This window comes from Diachasma alloeum, unplaced genomic scaffold, assembly GCF_001412515.2.
Source record: "Diachasma alloeum isolate Michigan unplaced genomic scaffold, Dall2.0 Dall_scaffold_00269, whole genome shotgun sequence".
Classification (NCBI taxonomy): Eukaryota; Metazoa; Arthropoda; class Insecta; order Hymenoptera; family Braconidae; genus Diachasma; species Diachasma alloeum.
This window is the reverse complement of record NW_021680408.1, coordinates 2081426-2094176: the sequence shown is the minus strand read 5'-3', so window position 1 is coordinate 2094176 and position 12751 is coordinate 2081426. Positions and strand designations below refer to the sequence as shown.

The following is a 12751-nucleotide window of genomic DNA, read 5'->3' as shown; positions in this document are numbered from 1 at the left end:
TAATAATAATAGATGAAATTCGAGAGTCACATCGTGACCAAAGTTTACGCAAAAACAAAATATTTCTATTATAAAGTTTTTTTATTCTTGATTCTATTATTAATTCTGGAAATAGTCTGGAAATTCTATGAAATGTTAGAAGTCTCTGAAAAAATACTCATGAATTGCGTCAAATTTTACGAAATCTCACTTTGTATTCATTAGAATATTCGGAGAGGGCTGAAAGGTTAATGAAGAGGTATTGTTCTATTCGAAATTTCTGGCACATTTCTTGGAAATTTTGATCACCACTGACATTTCAAGGAATTTTGTCATTTAAAATTCAAAATTTGATGGAAAAGTCGATGAAAACGGCGAATTTCAGGTCAATGCAGCCATAAAATCTGATAGAAATCAGAAAAATTCAGAGAATATATTTTCGAATTTCAATTTAATTAATTAAACCGTAAACGGTAAAAATTAACTCTTCCATAAATTCAAGAGAGATCCTAAAATTCTGACGAATGTCGTCTCATTCCTAACGACTTCCCTTTCACTTCACTTGCAAAAAAATATACAAGTATCTCCCATTCAGTCCTTCCCTATTTACTTATTCAACCGCACTTTAAAATTCTTCACCAGTTTGGAATTGATGTGGCAAAGAAAATTCAGGGAAATATATTCTCGCATTTCCAATTAATGAACCATTCAGCGTAATTTGGTACTGAATATTCATGTTTTGATTGAAAATTCAAGTAAGTCAAACAACTCTCGTCACCCTGCAGTTTCAAGAATTTGAAATTCGTTCAAATTTTCGGTGAAATTTGAAATTTCATGAATTTTTCCCTCTAAATCTGAAGTATTTCCACCCCTTATGCTTCTGAGAAACTTCTTTGAATTCTCTCAATCCCAATGTAAGAAAAAAAATTCAGAATCTGAAATTTTATATTGAAGTAAACAACCAGATAAATTCACTCCAGAGTAACTCTCAAATAAATCTAAGAGAGGTCCCAAAATTTTTACGAAACCCATTTTATTCTTAACGACTTCCCTTCAGCTTTACCTCCAAAAAAAGTATCTCCCATTCACCNCCCCCCCCGCTCCTCTCTAAAATGTATTCCCTCCATTATACCCCATCTCCCCTCATATTTCCCTATGCACTTTAAATTCACCACCAGGTAGTTTCAAACTGATCTGAGAAAAAAAATTCAGGAAAATATATTCTCAAATTTTCAATTAACTAAGAATATAAGTAAGTTGAAGAATTCTTGTTTCCCTGCAGTTTTAAAAATTTGAAATTCCATTGAATAAAACAAGTATAAAACAAGTATCTCCCATTCAGTCCCCCCCCCCCCCCCTTCTTGCAATTTATTCTCTCCACAATACCCCATCAAATAATAAGACATTCAGGGTAATTAATACTGAGTATTAATTTATTCTTGAATAGTAAGTTGACAAATTCTCCTCCTCTTGCAGTTTAAAAATTTTAATTTAATCAATTTGTCCCTAAATCTGAACTAGTTCCACGCATCATTCACATAAAAAAGTTCTTTAAATTGTAAAAAAATTCAAAATCTTTGAAATTTTGTATTCATGTAAACCAGATAAATTTCGTAAACTTTCAAATAAATCCAAGAGAGATCCCAAAATTCCGGCGAATCCCGTCTCATTTCTAACGACTTCCCTTCAGCTTCGCCTTAAAAAAAACAATCTCCCATTCAGCCCATTTCCTCCCTAAAATGTATTCCCCCCACAATAGCCCATCTCCACTCATATTTCCCTATTTACGTATTCAACTGTCATTTAAATTCTCCAGTGAGCAGCTTCGAACTGATGTGGCAAAGAAAATTCATGGAAATATATTCTCAAATTTTCAATTAATGAGACATTCAGCGTAATTTGGTACGAAATATTCAAGTTTTGATTGAAAATTCAAGTAAGTTGAACTATTCACGTATGAAAAAATTCAATAGAAAACCTAGCGAATTCGCTTGAACATTCTATTGAAATTCTATAGGAATTCTATGGGGTTTCTATAGGATTTCTATTGAAAAATTCTATTTGTTTTTGCGCTGGTTCTATTCTCTTCAGATGTTTTCTCTTGAGATTTTTCCTATAATAATGCTTAGGCATCATTTTTCTAAGTTTTTTGCCACTCGGATTCCGTAATGCAAAACAAAATAAAATCCTGCGCAAAAAAAAAGAATTCTAACAGAAAAAATTTCAAGAGAAAAATTCGAACAGAAATTCAAACTATATTGACTTTTTCCTGTCAAATATGCAATGGAATCAGCGCCAAAAACAAGTAGAATTTTTCAATAAAATTCCAATAGAACCTCCATAAAATTGCAATAGAATTTTCTAGCGAATTCATTAAGTTTTCTATTGAATTTCTTCATGCGTCTTCTCGTCTCCCTGCAGTTTCAAAATTTTTTAATTTAATGCATTTATCCCTAAATTTGAACTATTTTCACGCCTCATTCTCATGAGAAAGTTCATTGAATTATTAAAAAATTCAGAACCTTTGAAATTTCATATTCAACTAATCAGATAAATTTACACACACGAAAAAATTACTAGAAAAACCTTATTCTCTAGACAATTCTATTGAACTTTCTATTAGTCCTTGGCCGATTTTATCTAAATGTTCAATAGAAAATATTCTATAGAAAAAGTTACTATTTTTTGTAGAATTACTTCGGGTCAAATTTTCTGAGTTTTTTTGTTTGATTTTCTTGATGAGGAGAAAAGAAAAATAGAATGAAAAGAATTTAGAAAATTTGTGCCGAGGAAATTCTATAGAAAATATCTGAAGACAATAAGTCTAGAAAAATCCAATTCTATTGGCTTATTCTGTTGAATATTTTCTATTGAACATTTCAATCGAATCAGCTAAAAACTAGTAGAAAGTTCAATAGAAATCCAATAGAATTGTCTAACGAATTTGCTAGAATTTTCTACTCAATTTTTGACTCAAATCCAAGCGAGATCCCAAAATTCTGGTGAATCCCGTTTCATTCCTAACGACTTCCCTTCAACTTCGCCTCCAAAAAAACAAGTACTATATTCCCCATTCAGCTCCCCCTCCCCTAAAAAATGTATTCCCCCCACAATACCCCATCGCCACTCATATTTCCGTATTTACGTATTCAACGGTTCTTTAAATTCTCCAGCGGGCAGTTTTCAAAGTGATGTGACAAAGGTGTGGTTGAAGGGAGAATGTCTAAATTGTTACAACAATGCGGCATGCCCCTCGGTATTACTCACAGTCCCCTCGCACGTGCATCGTACCGCGCCACAATAAACACAAGGGACTTGGGCCGTCACATAATATACATGTACTTAAATACATAGAAGGACGGGTCAGTGTTAAAACAGCCAAGCGTCAAGCCATACGGCCATGCAGACCTCCACCAGCACTGTACAACCTCTTCTCTCTTCTTTTCAGTCCTCGACGCGGCCGCGCACCGTATCGACGTGTTACGTCGTCATTTTTTTATTTCATTTCCCATTTTGTTGAGTTCCCACTCCCACTCTCACCCCCGATAACTCAATAATAATCCATTGGATCCGTTCGTCAGCTCTTCGCGGAGATAATGCTCGCCTTTATCGTCGGATTCTTCTACTTTTACTTTCAATTATTTCGCCTGGAGCTGCAGATGGTTGTTGAACCGAGGACCTACAAGTTGTCCAAGTTTGTGCTGTGAATTCCGTGAAAATACATTTACATTTGCTAAACCCCTCAAATTATTCCAGCGGAATTTTTTTTTCGGGTAAAAGTGAATTGTTGGAGGATCGCATCATGATTTTCGTCGGAAGACGGTAGTGCTGGGGTCAGGCCTCACTTCGAGGGGGAAAAAAAAACCCGAGTGAAAGTCAACATTTGAAACCATCGGGCAACAATGCGACGATATGCGCGCGGGCGTTGGCGGAATCTCAATCGCCGAGTTTCGGGATTTCAGGATTTTTGAATTTTCTGATATGATGGGGAGCTTCGAATCGCGTTGAGTAGATTTCTATCGATGAGGGCAGTAATGCTGGCACTGTTCGGAGACAATTTAATTCATTGACCCTCTCATTCCACACGATTTTCCATTTCGAGCATCATCGCTTATTTATGATTCAGAGGAAAAGAAGGAGACAACACATTCCTTGCGACTTGGGGAAAATGGACGCTATTCTCAATTGTATATTTTTGTTTGGTTTTGTTGAATTATTGAAATTTGATGGGCAGGTATGGCGAATTTGGTAGAGTTGTACACTGTTGAAAATTTTCGGTTGAATTTTTTCCTGCCGTATTCCGGAAATTTTTATCGTGTTCAGATTCCACTGAAATTTCAGGAAGTCTTCATTTATGAAAAAATTCAATAGAAAACCCGGCGAATTCGCTAGAAAATTCTATTGGAATTCTATTGAAAAATTCGATTTGTTTTTCGCGCTGATTCTGTTGGATATTCGATAAGAAAAAGTCAATAGAATTCGAATTTCTGTTTGAAGTTTTTCTTGAGATGTTTTCTGTGAAATACTTAGGCATCAATTTTCTAAGTTTTTGTGTGTAATGCAGAATAAAACAGAATCCAGCGGAAAAAACTTGAAAAATTTGCGCCCAATAATTCCAATAGAAAAATGCAAACAGAATTCAAAATATATTGACCGTTTCCTATCAAATATGCAATAGAATCAGCGCAAAAAACGAGTAGAATTTTTTAATGAAATTCCAATAGAAATCCGGTAGAAACTCCATAGAATTCCAATAGAATTTTCTAGCGAATTCGCTAGGTTTTCTATTGAAATTTTTATGCGTGTTGTCGTTGAAAAATCAAATATTTCATTGACTTTCTGTTCAAATGATCTGGATATCAATAAAGTACTTGATTTTTCATTTCAATTATTCTGTTAAAATTCAGAAACATCAGGAAAATTCAGAGAAAAATTGAAAATTCATGTAATTTTGTTTCTGAATATTCATGTTCCACTGAAAATTCAATCAAGTTGTGAATTTTCCATCTCACTCCCACTGAAGACTCATGAATTTCCGTGAATTCTAGTTAAAACTTGAATTTCATAACCATTTTTTCCCTAAATTCGATTTGATGTCACTCTCGTGAGATTTGCTATAATATTTGCTATGAAATTTCAGAAAATTTCTAACAGTGTATTCGGGTTCTAGTGAAGGTTCTATTAGGCTTTGACTGATTCTATTAAAAAATTCCGCAGCTTATCTGCGTTTTTTTTGCAATAGAAATGTTCAATGGAATATATTCTATGGAAGGAATCAGGGGAATTCGATTTTTATGTGCAACTTGTTATGGGATATTTCCTGCAGAAATTCCTTGGGTGAATTTTCCAAGCTTTTTTGTTTAAGTTTCTTGTTTGAAAAAAGACAAAGAGAGTGGAAAGAATTCAGAAAATTTATGTCGAAGAATTTCTATAGAAAACGTCTCAATGGAAGAGTTGCATAGAAAGATTGAATTCCACTGATTTTTTAAATAGAATATGAACGGAATCAGGAGAATTCCATTTTTCTATACAGTTTTTTCAATTGACATATTTTCTATAGAAATTCCTCGCCTTGAATTTTCGATTTTTTTGTTGAATTTTTTTCATGGAGAGAAGAAAAATAGTGGAAAAACTTGGAAAATTCAGGCCGAGAAATTCCTATAGAAAATGTCTTAATGATTTCTTCAATAGAATCGGCCAACCCCTGATAGAATTTGCAATGAAAGGTCGATGGAATTTTCTACCGAATTCACCAGGCTTTTCTATGAAATTTCTTCGTGCTTCTGATGACTAACAAAATTTGAATTTGTTCCAGATCTCAATCTTTGGAATAAGAGCATTAGTCAGAGATGGAGGAAATTACGAAGGAGGTACTCAGTACAGGAGATTTCCGAGCCCCAGGAAGATCCTCTGATACAGGAGGGCCGTCAGCGTACCGTTATTCATGGTGTACGATCTACTCCAACGAGTAGAGAAGCATCACCAGCACCTAAGTCACGTGATAGAACTTCAACAAAAAAGTTGCTTCAGACGTCGTCCTTAAGATTGCCAGGTGTGTAATCAATGACTTCCTCATGATAAAAAGAGAGCATTGAAATTTCTGAACTTGTCTCACTTCCGGAGTGGAATTCACACGGTGATGATTGCCACGTCTCAAGGATAAAAAAAATGGATTTTATTGTTCCGAAGAATGTTCGTTCATTTATCGCTTTAAGTATTCAATGCTCAAGTGGGAGAGACGCACTTTTTATCAGAAGAACGATGACGATTTGATAGCAATCGTTTATAATATCATTTTCCAATAACAAGGCGGAATTTTTCATTATTTCGGCAATAAATAATTGAGGGTTTCAATCATTTCAATAGTGTATCAATGAATAATCTTATTTGAAGATTGTCAATTTGTTAATCAAACGATAATAGGAATTGGGTATTCTTCGTTTGATTTCTATACTTTCATAAAGAAATTAACAGATTGTGAATTTAGCAGAATGTAAAAAATCACAGGAAATTGGATTTGAACCCACGACCCTCAGGTTACCAGTTTGAGCCTTTAAGGCCCCACATACATCTAGAGGATACCGAAACAGATCAATTTTCAAGATTTTTTTCACAAAATTACAGACTTATCAAGAAAAACTTGAATTTACTTCGAAGATGACATATTCAAGAATATTTACAAAAAAATATATTTATCTGTTTCATCAATATTTTCATTTTCCAAGCTGCCAAAGAAGACCCACTGCAATCGTTGAGCCAACAACAAAAAAGTTTTTTCACTTGAAATTGAAAAATGAAAGACAATTAGTAAATAATATGAATTGATATTGCCGATGAGGACCCAATGAATCTTTTAACTTATTTTATTACGAATAGAACACGTATATAAAATTTCTGGTGTCATTCCAGTTCAAAATAGCAGCAGTTGTTCTTCGATAAAAACATTATTTTTGGAAAAAATAGAAAAAACTAGTCGCTATCGGCGAAGAAATTGTGTAGCGAATTCATTATGATGAATTTCATGAGGATAGGTCCACTGTAGGGATGTGAAATGACCGTCATGAACAACCAGCATCAAAAATTTGAGAAAATGACCAAAATTCCTCTATATAGATCCAAATTGACGGTCATTTTATTTTTGGTAATTTTTTCGGTCAAATTTTTGATTATTTTATTTCATTAGTTAGGCGACCTAGGGTCCCTATGACCGCCAGTAACCTTGCCGACACCGAGTAACCGAATAAAAATTTCTGTATGTCATCTATATAGATGAGAATTGACCGCCAGAATTGAATTGGTCATTTTTTAAATTCCTGACCGAATCGTCAGATTTATGGATATGGTAATTACACTTCATGACCGCGGTAATTGACCGTCATTTGACCGGTCATTTTTGTCACTCACATCCCTAGTCCACAGGTATTGCAAATGTTCTTGGCATCGTCTCGAAAAACCTAATTCGGAGAAAACGGCGGTTAAAGTTTCCGAACTCCTCTTTTGTGTGCGCACAGCATGAGCACAAACCCAACTGACGTTTTGTCTTGCACGTTTGGAATCCTTATTTCGTTTACCGATTGAAGTAAATAAATTGCTTTGTTTCGTCGAGCGTTTACAACATTAAACGTGTTAATAAAATGACAAAAATATGAGGTGAACAAGTAAGGACCATTTAGTCTTACACAAGGGCAGGCCGCCGTTCACGTTAAACTGACCGGGTCAAATATTAAACCACTGCTTCGCGTCAATGATAGGCATATCAATCAATCATAATTACCGTTAAATTGAAAAGTTGTCAATTTTTAACATAAATCTTAAAAATTTTAAATATTAAAGTAACCATCAATTTGTAGATTTAAATATCGAAATAAAAAATTCTATGAACCAATAATTTAGGTAGAAAGATTGACGATTATTTGGATAATCAAAAATCAAGTACCTAAAGTTAGAATTAGCTTGTTAACTAAAAAATTACATTTCAATATTGTCAAATATTTTATTCACCATCAATCGGAAAATTTAGCTAATAAATTCTATAATATTTTAAGTTTGTTAAATATAGTTAAACTTTGAACAATATAAGGAGATAATCGCTTTTTAATATCCTTATTTCCTTATTTCATTTACCGATTGAAGTAAATAAATTGCTTTGTTTCATCGAGTGTTTACAACATTAAACGTGTTAATAAAATGACAAAAATATGAGGTGAACAAGTAAGGCCCATTTAGTCTTACACAAGGGGAGGCTGCCGTTCACGTTAAACTGACCGGGTCAAATATTAAACCATTGCTTCGCGTCAATGATAGGCATATTAATCAATCATAATTACCGTTAAATTGAAAAGTTGTCAATTTTTAACATAAATCTTAAAAATTTTAAATATTAAAGTAACCATCAATTTGTAGATTTAAATATCAAAATAAAAAATTCTATGAACCAATAATTTAGGTAGAAAGATTGACGATTATTTGGATAATCAAAAATCAAGTACCTAAAGTTAGAATTAGCTTGTTAACTAAAAAATTACATTTCAGTATTGTCAAATATTTTATTCACCATCAATCGGAAAATTTAGCTAATAAATTCTATAATATTTTAAGTTTGTTAAATATAGTTAAACTTTGAACAATATAAGGAGATAATCGCTTTTTAATATCCTTATTTCCTTATTTCATTTACCGATTGAAGTAAATAAATTGCTTTGTTTCATCGAGTGTTTACAACATTAAACGTGTTAATAAAATGACAAAAATATGAGGTGAACAAGTAAGGCCCATTTAGTCTTACACAAGGGGAGGCTGCCGTTCACGTTAAACTGACCGGGTCAAATATTAAACCATTGCTTCGCGTCAATGATAGGCATATTAATCAATCATAATTACCGTTAAATTGAAAAGTTGTCAATTTTTAACATAAATCTTAAAAATTTTAAATATTAAAGTAACCATCAATTTGTAGATTTAAATATCGAAATATTCTATGAACCAATGATTTAGGTAGGAAGATTGACGATTATTTGGATAATCAAAAATCAAGTACCTAAAGTTAGAATTAGCTTGTTAACTAAAAAATTACATTTCAGTATTGTCAAATATTTTATTCACCATCAATCGGAAAATTTAGCTAATAAATTCTATAATATTTTAAGTTTGTTAAATATAGTTAAACTTTGAACAATATAAGGAGATAATCGCTTTTTAATATCCTTATTTCCTTATTTCATTTACCGATTGAAGTAAATAAATTGCTTTGTTTCATCGAGTGTTTACAACATTAAACGTGTTAATAAAATGACAAAAATATGAGGTGAACAAGGAAGGCCCATTTAGTCTTACACAAGGGGAGGCTGCCGTTCACGTTAAACTGACCGGGTCAAATATTACACCATTGCTTCGCGTCAATGATAGGCATATTAATCAATCATAATTACCGTTAAATTGAAAAGTTGTCAATTTTTAACATCAATCTTAAAAATTTTAAATATTAAAGTAACCATCAATTTGTAGATTTAAATATCGAAATATTCTATGAACCAATAATTTAGGTAGGAAGATTGACGATTATTTGGATAATCTAAAATCAATTACCTAAGGTTAGAATTAGCTTGTTAACTAAAAAATTACATTTCAGTATTATCAAATATTTTATTCACCATCAATCGGAAAATTTAGCTAATAAATTCTATAATATGTTAAGTTTGTTAAATATAGTTAAACTTTGAACAATATAAGGAGATAATCCTTTTTTAATATTGTTAAAATCTAATATTATTGCCTCCTATCCCTGCTTCGCGTAAGTCTCGAATCGTCTCGGTGTGACGGGAGTGGGGGCTGATCCGAGTATTAGTGCGCCATAAGAGAAGCACGCTAGCGCACGCACATTTCGGAGGATATTTTTAAAAAATAGTACAATCAAATAAACGTATTTTTGAAAATAGTACATTATGCCATTAGACCCGAACACCGCGATCTAACCGAGCGAAGCGAGAATCGAATCGAATTCTATTGACTTTTTCTGTAGAATATTTTCTGTAAATTTTTTTTCTACGTGAAGTCCTGTACCAGATTCATTGACTGACAATATAAGGATTAATATCATGATGAAAAATGAATAATAAATATTAAACCTGCCAGCCACACCTTTCACCCAAGCATCTCTAAATCCTTAAGAGTGTATTACACCCTTTTCGCCAAAATTCAAGTTTTATGAATTTCCAAAAAGTTTTAGAAAAAATGCAGGAACATGATTGCACGATCATGAAATTTCGTGAGTCATTAAGTAATGATAGAATGCAAAAACGGTATATTTTTTCACGTCAATGTGATCAATAATTTGCCAGAAAAATGAACAAACCTGATTTTTGGCCGAAATGGGTGTAGTACATCCTTAAAAGCCACCAAAATTTCACCGAAAACCCGCCTGATTCCAGGTACTAGCCGAGGTATTGCCGACATCCAGAACGTCCTTCGAAACAAATTCAGCAAGCTGAACGCAGGTATCCGAAAGCGAAAAGCATTGAGCGTCGCAGAAGTCTTCCCCCCGAAGGACGCAGTCTCGAGTTTCTACGTTCCGAGCCCCCTATCGCCGGCAGCCCCCGAGAGGGTCGACCCCCCGGAGGAGGGCCCGCTCTCCCTCTCCCTAACCACTCCCCCCACCTACACCAGCGACGACATCTACGAGAACACGAGCTTCCGGGAGCCCCTGAGAAGATGTAACTCCGAGCATCGAGATCACTCCTACGAGAACGTGAGATTCAAGACGTCACGGTCAATAGTTGACTCGGACACCGAGGCCTCACCAAAGAATCCCCAGGAGAACGTCTACGAGAACGTGAGATTCAGGAGTAAATCGGGGACTCGAAGGGGTTCGAGGAAGGACACTGAGGAGGAGATTCACATACCCAGGGTGAGCCCCAGGCGGCGAGACTTCATTCTCGGAGGAAAAGTGACGCATTACGCGGAGAATTCGAGACTGTCTAGCCACGACAGAACAGACGGGACTTCCTCCCTGGGAACTGAAGCCAGCAGTGGGAACAAGTCTTCCTTGAGGTTCAGCAGTCGAAGTTTTGCGAACATCTCAGGAAGAAGTGGAAGGGGTCAGCAGGACGTGCAGGCGTGGCAGGGAACCCACGAAGCGGATGAGGGACTCAACACAGACTCCGAACTGGAGGACATCCAGGAGACCCTGGAGGGAGAGGAGTCCCAGTTCTGTACGCTACCTCGACCGGGCAAGGGGAACGCTTCGTTCACGATATTAACAACGAGATTCTTCAAGGGGCCGGGGTACAAAGGCCTGGGGTTCAGCATCGTCGGGGGCACGGACAGTCCCAAAGGAAACATGGGAATTTACGTTAAAACTGTCTTTCCGAATGGCCAGGCTGCCGATCTGGGGACCCTCAAGGAGGGCGATGAAATATTATCCATAAATTCCAAACCCCTGCATGGAATGACGCATGCTGAAGCCATCGTCGAGTTCAAGGTCATTAAAAGTGGGGACGTTGTGCTGCATGTTGGCAGGCGTGTGCCGAAAAGGACGAAGGAGAATGTTGGGAAGAGCTGTCGCAAGTCCTGATGAGCCTAGGAGATTTTTCATTCCTGAATTTATTATTTTAGGGTAGATTGTGGTAGATTTAACATGATCCAAATAACTGAACGATTATTAATCTCTAGCCACCTTTCCAAAGATGAAAATCAAAATAACAGATGGATATTTTTAATATGAGATGATTATTGGGGGTATGTTGTCGATTATTTCAAGGGGAATTTATTTGTAGTGTCTAGTCGAATTGTTGATTCAAAATTTTTTTACTGGAGCGGAACGAACAATTTTTTTATCTCGAGGGTGAGTCCCATGCTGCATTAGTCACCCTATTGCAATATTTTATATGAGGGGGATTTATACAGATGCGTTTATTTTGGGAACAATATAGCCGGAATTTTGAGGGAGGGGGGTACGTGCGAGGAGGTAATCACTCATGAATCTCGTGATTACTTTTGTAACCCGTAATGAAACTAGATTCATTTTTTCATTTTTATATTAAGGGGGATTAACGATTCAAGTCGGCTTAGCTTTCAATTAACTGAGTTTTCGAGAAATATCCGAATCAAAGGGAGATAGGAAAATTTTCGTAATAACGTTTTTTGTGAGGCGAATTGAGGGCTACGAGAAAGGTTATAACAAAAATTTTACTTTCTCCCATAGATGTCGAGATATTAATTGAAAACTGACGAATAGTGAAAATCGAATTGAACCGTTTTACCGCTTCACAATTGAATTATTTTTCTAATCCAATATAATATCCAACTTATCCGGAAAAACTTAATTTTCTCCAATTTCTAACACGAATGGAAAAACTTAATCAATCTATGTAAAAAAATTCAATCACAATTATTCATTAATAGTTTAATGAAAATATTGAAGATCAATATTATCCTTTATTCGAGAAATTGACATATCTCATATTTCATTATTGATTGTTATCATAATAATTAAGATCCATATGTCCAATTATAAGTATCGTTTCAACAAATTGAAAATCTTCAAATTATATTCTATTTCTTCCATTGAAATAATAAAAATTCTCAATTACTCATCAATCAAATAATGTCATTTTGACGAAAATATAAAAAATAATATTATTCAAAATCTACAAAAAAAATCAGAGTGATTACCCCTCCCACTCCGAATACTTCTCACCATAGAAAAGGCATATAGCTACTACTTTAATTAGGAAAAACTTGTCTTCCAGAACTGAACAGCAAAAATAATGTGTTT

General features: G+C 34.7%; 1 protein-coding gene across 2 annotated transcripts in view; it reads left to right on the top strand.

The window, feature by feature from the left end:
- The window catches only part of LOC107037758, a 32810-nt gene extending 20681 nt beyond the window's left edge, over positions 1 to 12129 (top strand). Inside the window, exons 1-3 of one of the 2 annotated variants that reach the window (XM_015256489.1) lie at positions 4107 to 4166; positions 5795 to 6031; positions 10407 to 12129. In XM_015256489.1, the coding sequence (XP_015111975.1) occupies positions 4148 to 4166; positions 5795 to 6031; positions 10407 to 11548 (1398 nt within the window). In that variant the 5' untranslated portion in view covers positions 4107 to 4147 and the 3' untranslated portion in view covers positions 11549 to 12129. Of the gene's footprint in view, positions 1 to 4106; positions 4167 to 5794; positions 6032 to 10406 lie in introns of those variants that run through there. The other variant, XM_015256488.1, reaches the window with a different exon arrangement.
- The last annotated feature ends 622 nt before the right edge of the window (positions 12130 to 12751 follow it).